Genomic DNA, 25,092 nt, shown 5'->3' on the forward strand with positions numbered 1-25,092 from the left:
TCAGGAGCTTTTAATTATTTTCTATTAATTATGTATACAAGCTCACTTTGTATATATATTTCTTTGCCCCAATTAGATTGCAAGCTCCATGAGAACTTTAGCCTCTTTTGTATTCCCAAGTGTTTTAGCACAGTGGTAGCTAAAGAGTAGATGCTTAATCAATGTGTACTAATTAATATTCAAAATTTCTATGAAAGTAAATAACCTCACTACATGACCTGTTTAACATTTTAACACTTGAAATTGTTATAATTAGGTGACATTTTCCATAATGCAGGAGGGAGGGGGAAAAGGAAACAATTTTTCACATATTTAGTGTTATTCTGATTAAACTAATTCATTATATATGCATGTATTCAAAAATGGAAGTACTCAAATTTTATCCCAACTTACCTGTTTTAAAAGGTGAAGCTCAGGAAGCAGTGTAGGTGCCATTAGCTCTTCTGTTGTTTCTTCATACCACTGAGTACCCTTTATATCATCAAAGAAAGAAGAGCTCTGTACAGTGTGCTTAATGGAAGCCAGAATGTAAAAAAAGACTCAATTTCCCATTGATTCTTTTATTAAATGTCTCATTAAAAAAACCCACCAACGACCAAAACAAACATTGTTCTCTAATTTAAATGTACACGATATGAAAAAGCATATGCTGATTTGTAATATATTTTGTATATATTAAATTGCTAATTCTCTGAATAAGATTCCCAAACTACCTTTACTCTGCATCATGCTGAACAGTTTAGGAAGGACACATGTAAAACAATACAACACTTTTTTTCCCCAACACTTTTAATCAAGAAAAAAATAGGTGAAAAAGACTGACAGAACATATAGACTTCAGACAACACAGAATCACTGATTAGAGTAAAGTAGCGAAGTCTTATTCATAACTAAAATCTTTACTGTGTAAAAGACTACAGGAATCATCCACCTTTAATTCTATCCCTCAGAGGTAAAAGAAACCTTAGGTCTCTAATCCTATCTTATCTAGTCCAACTCCCTCAATGTACGGAAGAGAAAACTAAGGCTCAGAAAAGTAAAAAACCAAAGCTATGATTCTAACCCAAGTCCTTCACTTGGAGTCACTCTTTCTACTATAACATACTACTTGGATAATTGGTGTTATTTAATTTTTTAAAGAAGATTAACATAACAAATCATCATAACAAAGAATGACAGTAAGGAAAATGGTGAAATAAACTAAGACACTAAATAAGTTATGTATGTGGTGAGGAAGGAGAGAGACAACTGGGAGAAAAAAAATTACCTTGTATGTAACCTCTAATAATGCATAGCAAGGTGTATTTGTATCTACATCAACAGGAACAAGAAGTCTTGGTTCTGCTGCTAGTACATACAAGTGTCGAAGAGCCTGGAGATGATACCTATTAACAGAAAATACAGATATAGGGTTAGAAAAATTGTAGTCTCTAAAATTTTCATTTTTCTACAAGCACAAAATGAGAGAAATGATAATAAAACTTCATTCAGCCATCTGGAGTCTGTTTCTGTAGCTAATGTTTCATCAACACTTTTGAAGGGAATAGACCATCAAGGAGAGATTCTATGCAAACTTTTAGTCTACCAACACTTACCAACCTCATTTCCTTGTCTAAAAACACATGATATAATTGGGGAGTAGATAATAAACAGGCTTTCCAAATTCTTGCTTTAACTGAAACTTAGTTGTCTGGATCAAACTCCTCTACATAGAATTCAAGGTCCTCTAAAAATGAGAACAATACTATCCTACTTTTGATTGTATTATTCTAATCTACTCCCCTACACACATTCTATGTCCAGCCAAATTAGTCTTCTTATTGTTCTTACATGCTTTTCCATCTCCTACTCTATGTACCTTTGTGTTAGCCTAGAATACCTAGCTTACTGAAAGAGCCAGTTTATCATTCAACAGCTCTTCTTTCTTTCATAGCCAAAGTCCTAAACATAAAATGGTATGTATTCCTTGTCTCTCTTGGCACTCTCTTTTGACTCAAAAGACTCTAAAGTCTTTTGACTTTAGAGTTCCTTACTCAACTACGATGCTTCTCTCGAAAGTTACCAATGATTTCTTAACCAGATATGCTTTTTGTAGTAATATGATAGTATTTTATTTTTTTCCCTAAATACATATATAATTTTCAGCATTCATTTTTGTAAAACTTTGTATTCCAAATTTTTCTCCTCCCTCTCTTATTTTTTCCCCCTCCCCAAGCCAGTAAGCAATCTGATATGGATTAAATCTTTTCAATTATTTGAATATATTTCCATATTTGTCATGTTGTTAAAAAAAAAAAATCAGATCATGGGGCAGCTAGGTGGCGCAGTGGACAGAGAACCATGAGGACCTGAGTTTAAATCTGGTCTCAGACATTTAACACTTCCTGGCTGTGTGAGGGAAGGAGAGAGGGAGGGAGGGAAGAAGGGAGGGAAGAAGGGAGGGAGGGAGGGAGGGAGGGAGGGAGGGAGGGAGGGAGGGAGGGAGGAAGGAAGGAAGGAAGGAAGGAAGGAAGGAAGGAAGGAAGGAAAGAAAAAGAAAAATCAGATCAAAAGGGGAAAAAAAAAACACAAGGAAAAAACCAAACAACAACAAATACTATGTTTCCATTCACTTTCAGTCTCTAGGTTTCTCTTTCTGGATGCATATGGCATTTTCCCATCCCAAATCTATTGGAATTGCCTTGAATCATTGCTTTGTTGAAGAGGCAAATCTAGCACAGTCGATCATCACATAATCTTGTTGTTAATATATATAATGTTCTCCTGGTTCTGAACACTAAACTCAGTATCGGCTCATGGAAGTCCAGACTTTTCTGAAATCAGCCTGCTCATCATTTCTTAGAGAATAATATTCCACTACATTCACATACCACAACTTATTAAGCTGTTCCCCAACTTTTGGGCATCCACTCAATTTCCAATTCCTTGTCACTATAAAAATGAGCTGCTACAAACAATTTTTGCACATGTAGGTCCTTCTCCTTCTTCTTGGGATACAGACCCAGTAGAGACATTGCTGGAATCAAAAGGGTAGGTTTTACACTAATTTCATAACCATGATCATCACTCTCACAAGTTAAATTATATTCTTGCAGATAACTCTCAGACCTATATATAAGTTCTGCCCTAGATTTTCTCTAGTCCTATAATATCAACCAATTAATCATTCCAAACCACATGTCCCACAGATATCTAAAACTCAATATGTTTCAAACAGAATTCATCTCTCCCCTCCCCCAAATACAACTGTCTTCTATATATTCCTCTTATTTAGGAAACCACCATCCTCCAAGTCACTCAGGTGCATCTTTGACTCCAAAGATAACATCTTCTCTCAACAATTTATTTTCAATCAGTTACCATATCTTGACATTTTACTCTCCATAACAATACTCAAATACATTCCTTTTCCTTCATTCACAAAGTGACCATTCTAGTTCTGCATAGCATCATTCTGCTAGAGTAATATAATAGCTTTCTGATTGGTTTCTCTTTTCCAATCCCTCCACAAAGATGTCAAGGTGACTTTCCTATAGCATAAATTCTAAGGCATATAGCTCACTTTCTTATTCATTATTAACATAACATCTGAAGCTGTTTATAATCTAGTCCTCCTTCTTTTTCTTAGCTTTATCATAATATTACATCCCACCATGTACTCTCCTATCCAGCCAAATTAATTTTTTTCCAATTCCTCTTAAATAGTATTCCATCCTTAACTTTATAAATTTGCACGTCATCTGCCTCTCAATTGCTAGTTTTTTCCAAGTTAGCAAAAGTACTTTTACACGAGGCCTTTCCTGATTGTCCCCAGCTGCTAGTGCCTTCCATCCTTCCCTCCAAAACTGTCTTTAATCTACTTTAACCTGTTTTATATGTATCTATACATACATTTTTATTTCCCCAATATAATGGAAACTACTTAAGAACAAACACTATTTCCACTCTTATCTTTATATTTCCAACTTCTACTACAGTGTTTGGCAAAATGAAAGTGTAGAATAAATGCTTATTGATTGATTTCTATTTTTGATGTTTCAATGCTTACACAGAGTTAGTTACACAAGTAAATTTGCTTGCCTCAGAGCTTATACAACCATTAGAGTTAGATGTCAAAAATAATAATAACTTATAAAATTTATTTTGGTTGTGTTCATACTATAAAACTAGCTTTGCTATTTATCTTAGCTGCTAGCCATTCTTCCATTTAACTGCAACATCTTTGTTTTTTATTTTCAATTATCCTGAGAATAAGAATATAGTTATGGTTCAGTTTCTCCAACAATGCAACTAGGTCATTAGGCAAATATCATATATTAAGAATACTGTTAAATATGTACATAATGTATTTGATAAGAAACATAGACAGTCCAAAAACTGTACAAACTTTTAATATCCATCTTTTTTTGATACTCTGCCAAAAATGCTGAAGTACAAGGATACTGTATAGGACAGTGATTTCATGGGACATAATACACTTTTATCATCTAATAACTAGATAACCTCATAATAATAAGCCTCTCCATATTTTGCTATATTTCTTCAGAGAGCAAATTCTGTTGTAAAACATAATAAAAATCTTTCCAGATTGGTACAAATTCCCAAAATGGAATATGCCACTAATTTAGCTTTTAGAGCCCAGGTTTCTCACTGCCATCAATAAACAAAAATAAAACTGAAATAAGACACTTTATAAAGGAAAACAAAGCTTGTTGAAGATACATATAAAATCCTACACTTATCACTGCTTTAAAAAATCATCTGAATATATATAGAATGAGAAGGTGTGGATAAACAATTTATATGACTTAGAGCCATATGGGAAATTGTGTCTAAGTCCAGATCTACCTTGTTATCTCAAAATTCTAGAAATGCACTAAAGTAAAAAAAAAAAAAAAATACTAAAAGAAAAAAAAAAATTATCTCCCTGTTCCTAGAGAAAACTTCTAAAGGGAGGGGGGGACCCACCAAATATCAAGAAAAGGAGAAAGCAAAAATAAATTTTGAAAATTATTTCACATTAAAAAAAAAACAACACTGTGGAACAAAAATGTCAAGAAAAATTTGCATGAAAATAGGATAATTATACAATTACACAATTAGAAACCCAGAAAATAGAATAACCACAGGAACCTAGATCTCTTTAGATGTTGGAAAGCTACTACAAAAGCTATAGAAAGAGATACGAAGAGAAATGAGAGTCTTAATGAAAAATTCAAGATGACTTCAACCAGAAGATGAAAAATTTTTAACAAATAAGTGAAAATCCTGAAAATGGAATGGAGAAAGAATCCAAAGACTCAATGATACAACAATTATTAAAATAAAGCAAAATTGGTTTGATATTTACAATTTTTAAAAAATTGATCTGAGAAATAGTCTTGAAGAGAAAAATGTAAAAATTACTAGTTTGCTAGAAAAGTACAATGAAACAAAACATCTTAAGATGTTAGAATTATAAGATCAAAAGACACTAACAAATACTAGAAACAGAGAGGAAAATTTTGAGTGTTAAAAATCTACAAGTACTTCCGCCATGTAGAAAAATTAAGGTTAACTCAACCAAGAAATGTTATTTTGAAGCTCCAGAGTTTCTAAGATAGAAGGAAAATATTTCAAGCACTGATGAGACACAAAACACATATCAAGGAATTCTAAGCAAAATTACCCAGGAAAACTCACCAACAATATATGTGGAAAATGGATTGTACCCAAGAATAACTTATCCTAAAAATTCATCATACTCTTATAAGAAGAGCAGAGAGGAGAACCTCATGAATCATAACCCTATCCGGATATAACAAAGAAAAGTTGAAAAAAGATGAAGGAAATGATTACTGTGTCACTACTGGATCTGTATTCCAAGAAGATCATAAAAGGAAAAGGGTCCACATGTGCAAAAGTATTTAGAGCAGCTCTATTTTTTGGTGGTAAAGAATTGGAAAATAAGTGGATACTCATCAATTGAGAAATGGCTGAATAAGTTGTAGTATACGAAACTAATGGAATATTATTGTTCTATAAGAAATGATGAACAAGTTAATTTCTGAAAAGCCAGGAGAGATTTATACGAACTGATGCTGAGTGAAGTGAGCAGAACCAGAAAAACATTGTACACAACAACAGCAAGACTGTGTGATGACCAACTACAAGGACTTAGCTCTTCTTAGCAATTCAATGCAATTTCAATAAGATATGGATGTAAATGCCATCAGCATTTAGAGAGAGAACCCTAGAGATTGAATGCAGATTGAAGAATACTGTTTTCACCTTTTCTTTTCTTTTTTTGTTTTTCCTCCCCATTCTCGTGTTTTTCCCCTTTTGTTCTGATTTCTTTCCCAACATGGATCACATGGAAATATGTAAAAAATGAATGTACATGTTTAATTTTTAAAAATAAAATTTAATCCATTATTTAAATACAAAAAGGAAGATGAAGAGAAAGCCAAGTGATTTTTTTTTCTCAATGGGGAAAATCAGATTGTTCTAAGAAATACTAAAATCAGGCTGCAAGTGATTTTTTTTTCTTTCAAAAAAAAAAAAAAGTGGGGAAAAAATTCTAACAAAATTTAATGGAGGGAAAAATTAAACCCAACAGTCATAACCATGAATGTGAATGGTATGAACTCACATACAAAACTGAGAAATACAACAGAATACATTAGAAAGTAAAATACTAAAATTTGTTTATTTAAAAAAATATAATGTAAAGATATCTAGCATTAAAATGAGGGGTTGGAATTGAATGCATTCCTCAGCTGAATAAAAAAAAAAAATAAAAAGCAGAAATGGCAGTCAGGGAAACTGTAAAAATAGACATTGTTCAAGAGTTATAAACAAACTGAAAAATACCTTAAGGCTTTAAGGCACTATAAGATAATAAATGAATATTAATATTAACAATAAATATATTTGTGTCTATAAGTATATATGCTGAATGATTGGTATAGCATAAAAATAATTAATGGGAAAACTGATTTAACTCCACACACATTTATAAATACTAAGACTAAACTGCATGTGACTTTTAACAGATCTCTTTTAAACTTACACATATGTAATAGATAAATTAGAAAGAAATTTATGCTCTTAATAGAATGTAAGTAAAGCTAGATGTATCATATCTACTTTGGAAACCATTGAATTAGAATGTTAAGAAGACTATTTTACAATACCTAGAGGCATTTTTAAATGAAGTGATTATGTGAGACAATGTATAATATACATTACTGAACTTATATATCAAAGAGCTTATTAACAATGGATTAAGTGGAGTTTAAACTAAATAATATTAACCCTAGATAATGAAAGGTTAAAAAACAAGTGAAAATGTTTTAGAAAGACAGAAAACTAATATACTGGTATTGAAAGTGTAAACTGGTTCAATTATTCTAGAGAGTGATTTGCACTTAAGGTAGGAAAAGGACTAGATGTCCATACTTTTTGACCCAATTCCTATGTTAGGAATCCCAAGTTAGTCAAAGACAAACAAAAAAAGTTCCCACATTTACCAAAATATTTATGGCAGGACTTATTGTAGTAGCAAAGGCTGGAAACAAAGAAGATGTCCATTGACTGAGGAATGGCCAAACAAATTATGGCACATGAATGTAAAAGTAAATTACTGTGCCATAAGAAATGAAGATTCTAGAAACAAGGGAAGAAAGATATGAACTGATGCAAAATGAAATAATCATTACCAGGAAAACAATATACATAATAACCATAGTGATATAATTGGGAAGAATGAAAAAAAAAACAGCATATTGTAAAATTATAATTATCAAAAAGCTTTAGTCAAAAAAAGAGATATGAGAAAATATTTCCTTTCTACCTCTGCAGAGGGAGAAGAAACTATAAATGTGCAACATAATAGTGTCAGACTTGATGTATTGGGTTTTTTTTAATCTTAAAAAATTCTTTATTATAAAAGATACATTTTGGGGAAGATAAGATAGGAAGGAAATTTTGAAAAATAAAAATGATGTAAAAATCAGCATTATCCACAATAATTTATAAAAAGAACAAATTATTGTAACAAAAAATTTAAAACAATCTGAGAAATATACCCAAAATTCTGGGATGCAACTGCAACAGTTTGTAGGAGAATATATCTCTGAATATTTATATTGCATTGTTGCAGTCAATTTATAAGAGCAGGAAGGTGATAAAGTACATAGAACACTGAGTCTGGAGTCAGGAAGACTTCTCTTTCGGAGTTCAAATATGATTTCGACCACATACTAGTTGTGTGAACTTGGGCAAATCACTTAACCTTGTTTGCCTCAGCAAAATGAGCTGCAGAAGGAAATGGCAAACCACTCCAATATCTCTACCAAGTATGAAAACCCCAAATGAAGTCATAAAGATTTGGACATGACTGAAACTGAATGAACAATACTCAATGTATATATTCATTTCCTCAACGTACTTATATCACTTCATAGCTGTTCCTGTAGCCTTTTCATTCAATGTTTCTTATGACAGTCATATTTCACAAAATTGTGTTATACTAAAATTTTTTCACTCTCCAAGTGATGGATAACTAATTTTGTCTCCAACTCTTTGCTGTTACAAAAAAATGCTCTGCAGTTAAGCATAAATACAACTAACAAGCCTTTTTCACTAAAAGTCAAAACAAGTAGAGAGATACTGATTGTTCATAATTGGGCTATATCACTAAACTAATGCTACCTAACTTAATTTACTTAATGATAAACCAATAAAACTACTAAAGAATTAAAGAATTAGGAAAAATATTTTAAAAATTCATTTGATGGAACAAATTCAAGATTCTCAAGAGAAATAATGAAAAAAAAAAAGGTTGAAAGGAAAAGAAGCTAGCAGTATCAGATCTCAAACCATACTATCTAAGAAGTAATCATGAAAATTATTAGGTACAGGCTAAAAAAATTGAAAAGTCAATCAAAGAGAACAGATTAAGTATCATACAGAAGCAAAAGAACATAGCAACACAGCGTTTGATAAATCCAAAGACCGCAACTACTGAGGTAAGGACTCACCATTTAACAAAAACTGCTGGGAAAACTGGAAAGCAGTCTGGCAGAAATTAGGTTTAGAACAACATCTCACACCACATACCACAATAAGCTCCAAATGGATACATGACCTAGATATAAAAGGTCACATTATAAATAAAGGAGCAAAGAAGAAAAATAAAAATAGCTTTCAGAACTATGGATAGGAGAAGAGGTCATAGGATCATAAAAGATAAACAATTTTGATAATAAAAAATTTTTAAAGATTTTATATAAACAAATCAATACAGTTAATACCAGACGTAGAATACTTGGTAAACTTGGAAAAATCTTTGCAGGAAGTTCCTTTGATATATGTCTCAAATCCAAGCTATATCAACAACTGAAGCAAACATATAAGAATGACAACCATTCTCCAAAATATAAATCAACAAAGGATATAAACAGTCCATTCTCAAAGGAAGAAAACCAAGCTCTCAATTATATGAAAAAAAAAAAGACTACATTTACTGTTCAAAGAAATGCTAATTAAATCAACTTTGATGTTCCACCTTCCACCTACCAGACTGAAAAAGATAATTTAAAAAAAAAGAAAAAAAAAAACATAATTATTAGAGGAATTGTGGGAAAATAGGCACATGGGTAAACTGTTGGTAGAACTGTGAATTGATTCAATTACTATGGAAAACAATATGAATCAATGCCTTTAAAAAGTCACTAACTTGTCACTAACTAACCCCTTGACCTAGCAAAACCATCATCAGTCCTAACCTAAAGATTTTAAAGAAAGAGATAAATGATTCATAAACACAAAACTATTGATAGTAACTCTTTTTGTTGAAGAAAAGAACTAAAAATAAAAGGGATGTTCATGGATTGGGGAGTGACAGAACAAATTCCAATATATGAATACAATGGGATTTTGCCATAAGCAATGATCAAAGGGATGGATTCAAAGGAACCTGGGAAGAACTGTATGAACTGATGCAGAGTGAAATGAGCAGAATCAAGAAAAGTATTTATACAATAATAACTGAAGTACTTAGATGACACAGGGAATAAAACACTGGGTCTAGAGTCAGAAAGATCAGAGTTCAAATCTGACCTCAGACACTTATAAGCTATGTGACTCTGGGCAAGTTATTTAATCCCTGTCTGCATAAAACTGGAAAAGGAAATGGCAAATCAGTCCAGTAATGTTGTCCAAAAAACGTTATATATAGTTGAGTCCCTGGAGTCACAAATGAATTAACAACAAAATGACAAAGCAAAACAATTCACAACTCTGATCAATGCAATGATCAACTATGATTATAGAGGATCCAGTGATGCTACCTTCTTCCTAAGGAAGAGATGATAGATGCAATGTGTAAATGAATGTCTTTTGATTGCCTATACTTATTTGCATTTTTCCTTTTTTTTTTTTAAATTGAAGGGAGGGGGGCATTAGGAGACTAAAATTATGGGGAGAATGGTAGCAGCAATAGTTATAAATAAAACAATATGAAAGAAGAGAGGCACTTTTTTTAATGCACAGAAGAAAACAAGGACATTTAGAAGGAAAGAGCAACAAGTGGTTCAGCTTCAAAAGTAACATGTTAAAACTATTGGATATATGTCTATGTGTTCATATGCATGCATATATATGTGTGTGTGTGTATATATACACACATGTGACTGCACATAAAATATACCATGCCATGCACATATGCATGTATGTATATAAATGTATTATATGTTTATATAAATATATACATAAACACCAAATTGTACAAGACTTTCAGTCACATGATCCTCTTTGAACTCATGAAATATGTGTCTAGCAATGGGATGAAAGGATCAAAGGCTATGGGGACTTAGTCATTTCTTAACATAGTTATAAGCTGCTTTTAAGGATGATTAGACCAACATTTTGTCTGTGTTCTTTTTTCCATTCACCACTCCTTCTAAAACTGAATGTTTTCTTCTGTATCTTAGCCATTTTCCTGGGAGTGAGGATAAAACTTCAGAACTATTTTGATTTTCACTTTTCTTATTATGTCAGAAAATGGAGAAACTGTCAATGTGTTTAATAATAGTTTGCAATAATTCTTTTGAAAATAGTTTATTTCTATCCTTTATATTCACTAGGGAATGTCTTTTAGTCTCATATTTTTGCATTAATTTTCAACATATTTTAGACAGTAGATTCTCAAGAGATGTTTCAAGGAAAAATGTTTTATTTATTATTAAGTTCACAATAAAAAAGGAAATCAGAGGTCTGGGTTTTCATTTTAGCTTTGCCACTTAAAAGCTCTATGTCCTTCTGAAAGTCATGGTTTTCCTCTTCTGTGAAATAATGATATAATAATATTTAACTATCTACTTTAAAGTGTTATCATGAATTAAATAAAGGTATCTGTTAAAAAATGATGTCTATAATTTAAATGGTATTTGATTTGATTGTATATTAAAATTTTAGTGGGATATATATTTTTATCTTGCTGTGGCATGTGGTACAAGATGCTGATCTAAATTTAAATTTTGCTACAAATTTCTTTCTGGTTTTCTACAGTGTTTTATGTTCTTTGGTTTATATAATGCTGTTAACTTCAATTGTTGCTGATTCTTCATCTAGTTTATTTCAATGACTTAATTTTGTGATTTCAAAACTAGCACCAAATAGTTTTTATGATTGCTAACATTATTTGTAACTAAGAAACACTTAAAGTTATCCCAATAATACTAAGGGGTAAAGCAAAGATTGTCACTATCTCCATTGTTACCGGATTATTAGAATGCCAAAAATTGAAGGCATAATGATTAAGATGTATATATTAAAATTCTCCATAAGTATTTTCCCTATAAGGTCATAATTTGAAGGAGGAATTTTTGAGTTATTTTTCACCAAAATAACCATTTGATGGAAAGGCTTTCAGTTTCTTTTCTTTTCTTTTTTTTTTTCTTTTCTTTTTCTTTTCTTTTTTTTTTTTTTTAACATCCAAAGATTCATTTAAGGGGAGTCAAAGATTGCTTTATTTCATAAAGATCCTTGACAGGAAGGTAAGATCTATAAAGTCATCTTTACTTCAATTTTTAAGTTTTATAAATCAATAAAAGAACTTCCTTTCTTCTACTATATAAAGTAATATGACTAAATACCTCACCTTGGTAAATCCTACCACCACCATTAGAAAGAACATACAAAATTTCTGTACTTCTTTATGCTTTCTGATAATTTCTTTTCTATAAAACCAACCTAATCTAAAACCCAAATCTATAAGCTCCTATTGTCTAAGTACTCTTAAGAAGACAGTTGCTATGAAATGACAGATAAAACCAATAAGCACCTGAATGGTTAACTCAATAAGCATAGGCAAGAGGCAAAATTATCTCAGTGAAAACTGACAAGTACATAGACAATTAATAGCTTGTAAGGAGTAGGGCTAGACTTGTGATGTCACTGAAGAAACTGTATCACTGCAGATTGGCATCTATTGTGCAACTTATGGTCTTAAAGAGGTACCTAGAACATTAAGAAGTAATATGATTGGCCCAAGGTAACACTCAGTATGGGTCAGAGATGAGACTTGAAAGGACAGCTAGATGGCACAGTGCATAGAATACTGGCCCTGAAGTCAGGAGGACCCAAATTCAAATCTGGCTTCAGATACTTCATAATTATTAGCTAAGTGACTTTAGGCAAATCACTTTACCCCAACAGCTTCAGGGGGGAAGGAGGAGAAACAAAATGTGACTTCAACTTAGGTCTTCCTGGAGCTAAAATTAATTATTGACTAGGCCATGTTATATCTTTTCACTAAAGTTATAGAAAATTCAACAAATCTACAAATCAATCAATCAAAAAGAATTTGTCAAGTACCTATTATGTTCCAGGTATTGTGCTAGGCAAAGAGGATTTACAAAATTTAAAAAAAAAGAAAAAGAATCCCTGTTCTCAAGGACCTTACATTGTATCAGATGAGATAATATACCAAACACAACACACACACCACACACACACACACACACACACACACACACACACACACACACACACACACACACACATTCTGCCTGTGTTTGGCAGAGAGGCAGAATCTATTGTAAGATACACCCAATAATACCTCCTATTCAATTTAACTGTCAGGCCCCATCTTTTCTACTTTTCTTAACAGATCTCAAATGAGCCTATTTCTCTCCTCTGACACTGCCACATACTGGTACAGGCCCTTATCACCTCAAGCCTATTTTTAGAGCAAAAAAAACCTACTGAAGAGTTTCACCGCTTCAAGTGTCTCCCTACTGCAGTGCAAACTCTACTCAGCAATTAAATTTATATTCTTTTTAAAGCATAAGTCTGATCATGTAACCCGTCTATTCAATAAATTCTAATGGCTCCCTATCACGTCCAGGATCAAATTTAACATTATCAGTTTGTCTTTTATAGCCCTCCATTACCTGGCTCCTTACTTGCCTAGTCTGGTTACACATTACAGCCCTGTTTCTTCTCTGTGATCCAGTGATACTGATCTTCTCAGCTGCTCCTAAAATGTGTAAGCTGCTCCTTATGCAAAACAGTTCATCTTCCAACTCCAGTAATTTTCACTAGGTACTCTCATAGTCAGACCTTTCCCCTTCCTGATCTTCCTCCTGGTTTCCCTATATTCCTTCAAGTCTCAGCTAATGTTCATCTGCAAAAAAAAAAAAAAAAAAAAAAAAAGCCTTTCCTAATTCCTCTTAATACTACTTCCCTCCCTGTGTGTGTATGTATATCTTGTTTGTATATAGCTGTTGACATGCTGTTTTCCCCAATGGACTATATAAATTCAAATGCAGAAATTGTACACAATGACTAGCACATGATAGGAATTTAATAAATGTTAGTTGACTAAAGGGTCATTCTTTCCCTATTACTCACTCACACACACACATATACAGTTTCTGTGTGTGTGCATGGATGTTTAAGAAAAAACAATAACTATAAGGTTATGCAAGGTAGTTAAGGTGGGAAGCCACTAGCAATTTGGGGGTGAAGAAATGTCCAAAAAAAAAAGCTTTGTGTTGAAGATGTCATCTAAGCTGGGCCAAAAAGGAGAATTTTATAAAGTAGAGGTGAGGAGGGAATAGATTCTAGGTATGAGCAATGGCCAGAAAAAAAGCTAAGAAAGCCATACAAAAGCAAAAGGAGAAGGCCAGTTTGTTTAAACTGTTAAGTTAGCAATGGAAATTATGTACTATACAAAAAAGTTGCAAGAATAGGTTAGGGTCAAGTTGTAGAAGAGTTTAAAAAGTAAAACACTGGAATTTTAATTTTATTCTAGAGCCAATAGGGTGCTCCTGACCTTATTAAGTAGTAGTGACACAGTCAGAGCTTTTGTTTAATGAAAATCACTGTGGCAGCTTTACAGAAGAGGATTGGAGAAAGAGGAAAGACATGAGGAAGGGATAACAATTAAGTCTCCAATGCAGTAGTTTAGTAGGAAAAAATATTACTTTTAGATAGCAAAAGGCATTAAATATCTGTTCACATACACCAAAATCTCCTATATAAGCAATATAAAATTTTTTTTAATGATTTATTTTTTTTCTTTCTGGAGTGTAGCAATTGGGGTTAAGTGACTTGGCCAGGGTCACAGGAAGTGTTAGTTGTCTGAGGCTAGATTGAACTCTTGGCCAGCCAGTGCTCTATCCACTATGTCATCTATGTGCCTCCTATAAAATTAATTTTAGAGACATAAAAGCTAAATACTTATAAATACAGCTCAACTACATCAAATCAGCAAAAATAATGGTAGTATTCAAATTAATATATTGATTTATTATTCTACCAATAAATTACCAAAAGGGTACTTCATAGAACTGGACACAAAAATAACAAAAACAAAATCCATTTGAAGTAATGAAACTAAAAGAATATTTTATAACAAGAACAAGAATGGTTTGATGCTATCTAATTTCAAAATATTACTACAAAGTAACAATTACCAAAACCACTACCAAATAAATTTAGCTAGATCCAACAAATTTTTATTAGGGATTTACTATGGGTAAAATGTTGTTTGGATACATAAGGGATACAAAAAACCAAACCAAAACAACAACAACAACAACAACAAAAACCTTAAAAAAAAAAATCAATCTTGCCTTCAAGAACCTTTCCATTCACTGAAAGTATACAACATTGAAACAGATAAATACAATTTGTGGAGGAAGAGATCACTAACAACTGGGGGAATTAGGAAAAGCCTCCAGTAGGTTACAGTGGCACTCAAGTTGAGTTTTGAGGAAAGCTAAGAGTTCCAAGAGTTAGATCTGAGAAAAGAATACATTTCAGAAACAAAGGCCAGCCTGTGGTAAAGCAGGAAGGCTGGAAATGTTTGGTGAAAAGGTGACAGATAAATCTGGCTGCAAAACAGAGTAAGTGAAAGGGAGTTAATAAATCTGGAAGGCTAAGGTGGAGCCAAACCAAGGACTTTAAATGCCAACATGAAAATTTTTAATTTTATCTATCCTGGAAGCAATATGGAATCTGAGCAAAGAAGACACAGTCAGATTGTACTCTAAAAAAAAGATTATTCAGGAGCTGTTTAAAGATAGAATTGCAGAAGAATGAAACTGGAAGTCAGGAATCCAATTAAAAGCTAATGATATAAAGAGTCCAGGAAAGAAATCATAACTATAGGAGTAGAAAACATTGAGGTGGAAGGAAAAGATGACAAGCTGAAGGAATCTCTCTTAGCATTGGGTCATGGTATGGAGAAATAAACTTTAGTTTTAGGAAAGGTAAAACTAAAATTTCTTCCTCTTGATGAGTGTATTACTATATATGAGCAATAAAGTCTAAAATGTGCCTGATGCCAGAGAACAATGATGCTACTTCTAGAAGCTGGAGAAAAAACTGAAGAGAATCATGAGAGATGTAGAAGTAATATTACTTAGACAAATGTAAACAGGCTGTTTTTTATTGCCAGTTATTCACTATGAGAGAAGGCTGGATGCAGAGTCAAAAGGCCAGGAGTTAAATCCGCATAAAGCTACTTACTCCCTATGTGTCTGTGGACAAGTCACTTAACTTTTTTCAGTCTCAATTTTTTCATCTGTAAAATGAAAAGGTTAGATAGAATTCTATGGCCTCAAAGACTCCTCCAAGCACCAAGCTTGATGTAAAAGATATATAGACAAAAATGAAATAATTCCTTCTCTCAAGGAGAAGGAATATATTACATCTTCCACCTAACCGCTGAACTTATAAAATACTTTTCTATGATAAAAGGAAAACTATGATTATGCTCAGGGTACTGTCATTCATGTTACTAGGTAAACATACTTGTTAGCACCTAAAAAAACCAGAAGTCATCTTATTTATAAGTTAGTAATCCCAAAGAGAGTAGGCGTAAACAAGTTTAAGTTACTTATTGTACTAGAAAAATAGAATTTCTTTCATATTTTATTTCTACCGAGTAATAAAAGAACATAATTTTCCTATTTCTCATACCATTCAGTACTGTCATTTTTGAAAAGGTAATTTCAAAAATATGTTGAAACTTATGTATCAAATTTGGTCATATTAACCAGGTGATAGAGAAAATGTGGCCACTTGAGCATAAGATGTTAATAAATATTTCACATCATAATCAATTCTATTTATCATGGCAAATAGGGACTTCCAACAGGGCCCAAAGCCGCCAGTAATAGAGAAGAGTTAACAGGGATTAAGGGCTAAATTCATTCAGAAGGTTATGCAAGGTAGTTAAGGTGGGAAATATGTAAATTACCTGGTTTCCTAAAATAACAAATAAAAAAATATATAAGTGATCCACCATATTCTATAATTTATGATCTTATACCTGCCATTAATTCAGATATCTAGAAATAAATAGAATAACTTTTAAAATATAGCATATATATGCACACATATAATATTTGCATGTATATTTATATATTTACATTTATGTAATACATAAGATGTAATAAAAATATAGAAAGCAAAATTTAATGTTATCAAACAGTTCAAAATATTAATTTTTAAAATAGTGATACAGAAAATGATTAAAGATACCTTGTTGATCATGTATGTCTAATAAAACTATTATAGGAAACTAATTCCAAAAACTTCCTTTAGGATATTTAATATTTGAAGTCTTAATAAACCATTACACAGAAAAATTATAAAAGACTTTTAAAACACAAAGAAATCTATTAACCCAGCATTAATACATTATGCATTTTAAGCTGGTTTTCCAATAGTAACCAACTGGAAAAATGGCTAATTAGGAATAGTTTTGATTCTGACAACATCCTGCTCTATCTTAAGGTAGGAATTTTGGAACCCTGTGGCAATCTGAACTATATGGATATATCTATTCTCAAAATGTTCTTAAAGACAAACATACACACACACACACATATATGAAACATGTATATATAAACTAATTATGATGCAATAATAGTACAATTTTTTCCTTTTCAAGTTTACAGACACCTTGAAATCTCTACATAAACCCCAAGATTTAAAAATCTGAAAGGTAAATTCAGATATGAGAAAGTAAACTTGTAAAAAGTGAAATAAGAAATGTCTCTTAAAATGAAAGGACCATTGTTTACATATTTGAAAATTTAAAACTACATTCCTATGAAACTAAAAGCAATTAGAAAACTTCTCCTTAAATAATTTATGAAAACAGAACACTGAATATATCATCAAACTCACCTATTGTCAGTGCTATGAACTGGAAAGTGGGGATAAAGTGCACAAAGAAGAGCAGCAATTGAAGAATTTGAAGTACTCAAGGAATATCTGCAAAACAAGATTCAAAACTTTATTACAGATATTGTAGCTGACCCAGTTTGCAAGCTACTGCTGAAAAACTCAGTTTGGATATTGTAGCAATTTGGAAGATTATCGGTTGGATGCACAAATATATTCCAAATCAAAAAAAGCTTTCTTTAAGAGACATTTTAGAATTAGTGAAAACAAAGCCAACTAATGATTCCCTAGAATAAAGAAGTATAATTCCAAAAATAATAAAGTTTCTATTTATCTATTTTCAAAATCTTTTCAATTTAATTTTCAAAAAGAAACAAAGTTTCTCCAAATTTTGAAGTTCTCCAAACATGTACCCAGAAAACCTCACAAATATTAAGAGTAGTATAAGTAGCATATTTACTCTCATATTCTAATGGGCCAGAAAGGAATAAAAACTCTTTTAAGCTTGAAATAGCATATTTTTCTTCTTCAGCATATTGTAATAAAATATATAAAGAAAAATGAAATCACATTATCAAAATTTTTGAATAGTTAAACACAAAACCAAGTAATAATAACTTTTACAAATTCTATATTTACATATAAAAGGAACAGAATTTGCTTCTCTTCTAATCTTTTTAATGATCATTAATACTATGGTCACATATGCATTTAGAATGTACCATATGATCTAAGAGGTTGGTTTAGATCTACAATTTCTGTGAAACTGCTTTATAGCTTTCCAAAACATTTTTAATCAAATATAGAGTTCTTGCTTAGGCAGCGTATGTTTTTTACTTTGTTAAACACTGGCTTAATGGGTTCCATTATTTCTGAATTTCCTTTTTCTACTCTGTATCAATAATCTATTCCCCTATTCCTTAACTAATACCAGATGATTCTGACGATTTCTGATATAGTGCAAGATCTAAAAGTAACAGTTCTTACTTCTTTTCTCTTAATGTTCTAATATATAATTTTTCTTTCTTTTCTTTTTTAAATAAATTGTAACAAGTTCTGTAAAGTATCCTCTTGATAACTTAATTGGTGCAGTACTAAAGTATACATTAATTTTGGTAGCATTGCCATCTTAACCATATTGGCACTGTCAAGTCATGAGGAATAAAAATTCATATACCTATTTAGATTCTTGTTTATTTCTTTAAGGAATGCTTTGTAATTGAGTCTATACAGGTCTTTTGTGTACTTTATGAGGTCAGTCACCAAATATTTTATGCATTCTGTGGTTATCTGGAAGGAGATTACCAATCTATTACTGTTTCTTGTATTTTGTTATGACTATATAGAATGTTGAACCATCCTCACATTCCTGGTATAAATTCCACTTGATCATAAAGAATGAGTTCTTTGGACAACTGTGGTCTGATAGGATTTAATTTTAAAAACTTAAATCAATGTTCATTAATGACATGGCCTACAATTATCTTTCTGTAATTTATCTTTCCCAGATTTGGGTAGTGGACTGTATTTGTAGCATAAAAGGACTCTGGTAGAGTGTTTTCGTAATTTTTAAAACAATAATTTGTGATGTATTGGTACAAACCCTTCTTCAAATCTTTAATAGATTTCTCCTATGAATTCTTCAAATCCAGGAGATTTTCAGGGGGAAAGAAAAACTAGTAATGGTGGGTTAGTTCATTTACAGTTGGATCTATTTTCTTTTCTAAGCCAGCATTATTTAAATTTTCTACCTGTCTTCCAAGAGTTTGAATATTTCCTATTTTTGAAAATATTTTCATGCCCAAAGAGCTATAAAACTGTGCATAATCTTTGATCCATCAGTGCCACTAATGAGTCTTTAGTCTAAGAAAATCATAAAGGAGGGAAAAGGACCCATATATGCAAAAATGTTTCTAGTAGCCCTTTGACTGGAAAATGAGTAGAAACCAATCAACAAGGGAATGGCTTGAATAAATTATAATATATGAAAGTAATAGAATATTATTGTTATAGAACAATAAAATGATGCTATAGAACAAATAAAAATGACGAACAAGCCGATTTAGAAAGGCCTATAAACATTTACATGAATTAATGCTGAGTGAAATAAAGAGAACCAGGAATACATTGTACATAGTAACAGTGAGATTACGTTATGATCAACTATGAAAGACTTGATTCTTCTCCATGGTTCAGTGATCCAAGGCAATTCCAACAAATTTTGGATAGAAAATGCCATCTGCATCCAGAGAGAGGACTATGGAGACTGAATGTAAATCAATATATGCTATGTTCACTTTTCCCCCTTCTTTCTCTCTTTTTTTCTCTTGTGGTTTTTCCCCTTTGCTCTGATTTTTCTCTCCGAACATGATTCATAAAGAAATGTGTATTAAAAAAAAAAATGGACATGTATAAAAAGTACAGGAAAAAAACCAATAAAAAGTAAAACAAAAAATATTTTTTATTTCTTTTGCTTTCAGCTTGGTTAGCATATAAATGCAAAATATATTCTGATAATTTTAATTTCTTCTGGTTTTGCTATGATTTTACTTTGCACATTTGCTATTTTATTGATTTGTTCTTTTTAATCAAATTAGGTAAGGGTTTATCAATTTTAATAATCTATTCAATGAATTAGCTTTTAGTCTTAGTTATCATCTCTATAAAGCTGTTTTCTATTTATCCATTTACTCTATAATTTTTAATATCTCCAAACCTTTTTGTTCTTGTTTACTTGATTTTCTAATATTTATTTAGTTCATTTATCTCTTCTTTTTCTATTGTGCCTTAATTGTTAATTTTAAGACTATGGTTATTTCCCCCTAAGGAACCCCTTTATCTGAATCTTAGAAATTTTAATATGCTACTTGATTTTGTAAAATGCTACTCATTTTTTTTATATAGTTATTCACTCATTATTTAAAATTTAATTATTAAGTCTCCATTTGGATCTATACATTTTGTTTGTCACCCTTGTATCAATTTCTATTCTAATTCCATTATGGATTATAAAGGACATATTGACTATTTTTGCCTTTTTATATTTGCTTACAATATTTCTGTGCCAAAATGCAGGGTCAATTCAAGTGGAAAAAAAAAATTCCATGCAGTACAGAAATACACACACACACACACACACACACACACACACACACACACACGTATTATTTTATTGCCCCATTTAGAAGGCACCATAAAGTCTAAAGTATAGTTTCTCTATAAATTTGTTCAGTTCAATATTTTCCCATTTGTTTACCTTTTAGTTAGCTATCCAAAACTGATGAAGGGATAATGAAATCTGCCAAATGCCGAATTCTGCTAAGAATGCATAGACAGTGTTACTGTCTGTGCATTCTTGAAACTCAGATGAAGTTATATTTATGAATTCAGATAGTGAGGAATTTGGCTGTCAAAGCTAGAGCAAATCTCTGCAATCTGAAGCTTAAGCCTTTAAGGAACTGGAAAGATGAAAGGGAAAAAGGAGCATAGAGGTGTGTTTTGATGTAAGCCTGCGTTGTGTTTTTGGACCTCCTCATGTAGTCTAATCATCAGTAGTGTGAGGAGGAAATGGTGCTAAGCAAACTCAGGGTCAGCGATCCTCAGTTCCTGGATTTTAAGATTTTTTTTTCTTCTTTAAACTGTTTTTGAATTTTGGGTGTTTTAAACCATGGAAACAACCAAATTTACTTTATCTTTGGCGCATAACTTATGTTTTGAAGAGGTTTGAGAGTTCATGGAGATTGGAGACAATGTCTACTCTACCATGTTGCTGCTCACAGGAACAACTATTTCTTTAATTAACTAAGCAATTATGTTGCTTTTTGTATATTTTTGTTTGAAATTGCAATGGTTTCATTACATTAGTTAATATTTATATATCTCCTCATTTCATCCTCACAACAATCTTGGGATGTTAAGTGCTATTATTATCTCTATTTTATAATGAGGAAAGTGAGGTTCAAAGAAGCTAAGTGGCTTGCCTGGAGTCACACAACTAGAAAAGGTCTGCCATATTTAAACCCAAGTTCTTTTTTTTTTTAAATTTAATTTTATAATTATAATTTTTTTATGACAGTATATATGGATAATTTTTTATATAACATTATCCCTTGTATTCATTTTTCCAAATTATCCCCTCCCTCCTTCCACTCCCTCCCCTAGATGACAGGTAATCCCATACATTTTATATGTGTTACAGTATAACCTAGATATAATATATGTGTGTAAATCCAATTTTCTTGTTGCACATTAAGTATTAGATTCCGACGGTATAAGTAACCTGGGTAGATAGACAGTAGTGCTAACAATTTACATTCACTTCCCAGTGTTCCTTCTCTGGGTGTAGTTGTTTCTGTCCATCTTTGATCAACTGGAAGTGAGTTGGATCTTCTTTATGTTGAAGATATCCACTTCCATCAGAATACATCTTCATACAACATTGTTGTTGAAGTGTACAGTGATCTTTTGGTTCTGTTCATTTCACTCAGCATCAGTTCATATAAGTCTCTCCAAGCCTCTCTGTATTCCTCCTGCTGGTCATTTCTTACAGAGCAATAATATTCCATAACTTTCATATACCATAATTTACCCAAACATTCTCCAATTGATGGACATCCATTCATCTTCCAGTTTCTAGCCAGTACGAAAAGGGCTGCCACAAACATTTTGGCACATACAGATCCCTTTCCCCTCCTCAGTATTTCTTTGGGATATAAGCCCAATAGCAGCAATGCTGGATCAAAGGGTATGCAGTTTGATAACTTTTTGGGCATAATTCCAGATTGCTCTTCAGAATGGCCGGATTCTTTCACAGCTCCACCAACAATGTATTAGTGTCCCAGTTTTCCCACATTCCTTCCAACATTCATCATTATTTGTTCCTATCATCTTAGCCAATCTGACAGGTTAAACCCAAGTTCTGAGCTCTATCTACTATACCACTTAGCTGCCATACAGATAAGCTATTAGACTAATAAGAGTCTTAGGTTACAGATAGCACACTTCAATTCATCCTATGTCACAAACACGCCACCACTATTTTCTATACTTCCATCCTTGAACCATATTTAATTCTTTTATATCAAATTAGTAACATTAAATGAAAAGCATGATCATCATGTGTTTCAGAAAAAAAAAAAAGTTGGTCTGGGTTTGAATCTCTCTTTTCCTATTTATGACTTGTACGGCCTTTGGGTTTTTTAATTGTAAAATGTGGGGGTTACAGTAATAGCCTCTAGGTCTTTTCCAACTCTACATACTCTTGTGTTGTTTTATTTCTCAAGTTTCCCCCTGAAGTAGAATTTGAATTACCTAAAACTAATATTCTTCAATGAGAGCAATAGAATTTGTGACAATTTCAAGTTAAATTTTTATGCATCAGATTGCAACTGCATATTTTATATCTAAAGTAATTATTCTTGAACAGCTTCTTTTCAAAACATATGTAAAGATAGTTTTCAACATTCACCCTTGCAAAACCTTGTGTTTGGAATTTTTTCTTCCTCTTTTCCCTCATCTCTCTCCTAAACAGAAGTAACCTAATATTTCTTAAACATGTACAATTCTTATATATATATATATATATGTGTATATATATATATCCGCAATTATCATGCTGCACAAAAAAACTTTCATTTTAATTTCATAACAATTAATCATAATTGCTGACCCTGGGCTTTTCAAAATTAGCGAGGGCCATGGACACCAAAAACATGCACAGAAGATATAGAAATACCAAAATGCATGCATGTGTGTGTGTATGAGTATGTGCCTGCACAACGACTCAAAGGGAAAAGGTATGGCAAGACAGAAAGGGGATTACATTATTACAACAAATATTTATTAAGTACATGTTCTATGAAAAGCATTCAATTTATTGTCTTCTTTGCCTGGGACATGAAGGATCAAAGAGCCAACTGGTGTCAGAGGTGGGACTAGAAGACGAATTTTCCTGATTCCAAGGTTGGCTTTCTATCCAAAACATCTCTCATACCCAATTTACAGTTAAGTAAATTGCTAAGTGATTTCTTCAAAGTCACTGACATAAACTATGCAATGGACCCAAAGTAGAATCAAATCTTCCCCTCAATATTACATTTGGTTTTTTTTTTTTAATCAATAGAATTTTTTAATTAGACAAGCTATGATAACCACAAAAGTGACAAATGAATTTTACTTTCATATTTCTACTCATTAAATATTTCCGAACAGATATCTCTTTTAACCTAAATTCTATCACCAAGAGAAAGATATTCAGATGGATTAAATTCAATAGTATAACAAATGAAAGGCAGCAGAGAACAGAAAGAACACTGATCTGAAAATTAAAAAAAAAAGAAAAACTAAGTTCAAGGCCCAGGGCACATATAGGTCTGTGATTAGAGCAATGCATTAATGTCGAGTCATAATTTAAGCAGCAACAATAAAAATGCAATCTATGGAACTTTGGAATTCAAAAGGCATTTTCAATTAATAGTTAATAAGTGCTAAAAGAAAGTACACACCAAAAAAGAGCAGACATACAAAACTACAATTATTCCATCCTTCAGTTTCTACGTTATATATCTAAATGGCATTCCCGTATGATTCTTCTTTAAGAATTAACATTTGCTCATTCTCTGAAATTTTCTTTGTAGGGCCCATTTCTCAGCTTTTGATTTATTTCTTCTTAATGACATAGGCTTGATTAAGCCAGAAAACTATCATTTTGATATGTGAACTTGAATATACCAAGTACAGTGGAAAGATTACTTCAATTCATAATTTTTCAGGGTGCCATGTATTTATACTAAGATCACTGAGGCAGGACTTATATTAATTGTGAACTCCTTTGATGCCACACATACATTTTATCATATGTATGTGGAAATTGTTAGTAAAAATAAAATGAATCATTTAACTTTTCTTTATTACTTCTTTATTCCAGTTTCTAGTTGGAAGTAAAATTCTGCAAATAATAATGCCAATCATCTAAGGTCACATATACTTTTGATTTTAGTACATTTATAATTAAATTATGCAGTATGTAATTAAATTAAATAATGAATTGACCTGAGATATAATGTATCAGCCCCATGCCAACCTTATACCTTCAAATTTAGGACACATTTATAAAATGAAATCCCTTAAAACAGAAAAAAATATTTAGGCATAAATTTAAAAAACAAACCAAAACAAAATCTGACAATACCTTAGCCCCTTCAGAATCTATGAAAGCCATATAGGGATTAAAAAAGGGGACCTATATTCTGACAAATATGGCAAATTATATAGGTCAACTAGCTGCAGATAAATAATTTATTTTTCTTATTTACAATCTCCAAATAAATAAACATACTGTACAACATTTTTTTATCTTCCTTAAGAATTCTGGCAGGTTTTATCCAACGATAAAAAAAACTGCTA

The 25,092-nt window shown here is 31.8% G+C and overlaps 1 protein-coding gene across 4 annotated transcripts in view; it reads right to left on the bottom strand.

Annotated features, from left to right (window-relative positions):
- Window positions 1–25,092, bottom strand: part of ANAPC1 (anaphase promoting complex subunit 1) — a 136,125-nt gene that overhangs the window by 22,440 nt on the left and 88,593 nt on the right. Inside the window, exons 39-42 of one of the 4 annotated variants that reach the window (XR_012486073.1) lie at window positions 17,692–17,778; window positions 9,024–9,130; window positions 1,268–1,385; window positions 394–471 (exon numbers count right to left, since the gene is read on the bottom strand). Coding sequence is in view for 2 of the 4 variants with exons in the window: in XM_074287684.1 (XP_074143785.1) it covers window positions 394–510; window positions 1,268–1,385; window positions 17,692–17,778 (322 nt within the window). In the remaining 2 variants the exon portion in view is untranslated. Of the gene's footprint in view, window positions 1–393; window positions 511–1,267; window positions 1,386–9,023; window positions 9,131–17,691; window positions 17,779–25,092 lie in introns of those variants that run through there. The other 3 variants (XR_012486074.1, XM_074287685.1, XM_074287684.1) reach the window with 3 other exon arrangements.

The sequence above is a fragment of the Sminthopsis crassicaudata genome, chromosome 2 (assembly GCF_048593235.1).
Source record: "Sminthopsis crassicaudata isolate SCR6 chromosome 2, ASM4859323v1, whole genome shotgun sequence".
In the NCBI taxonomy this organism is placed as follows: Eukaryota; Metazoa; Chordata; class Mammalia; order Dasyuromorphia; family Dasyuridae; genus Sminthopsis; species Sminthopsis crassicaudata.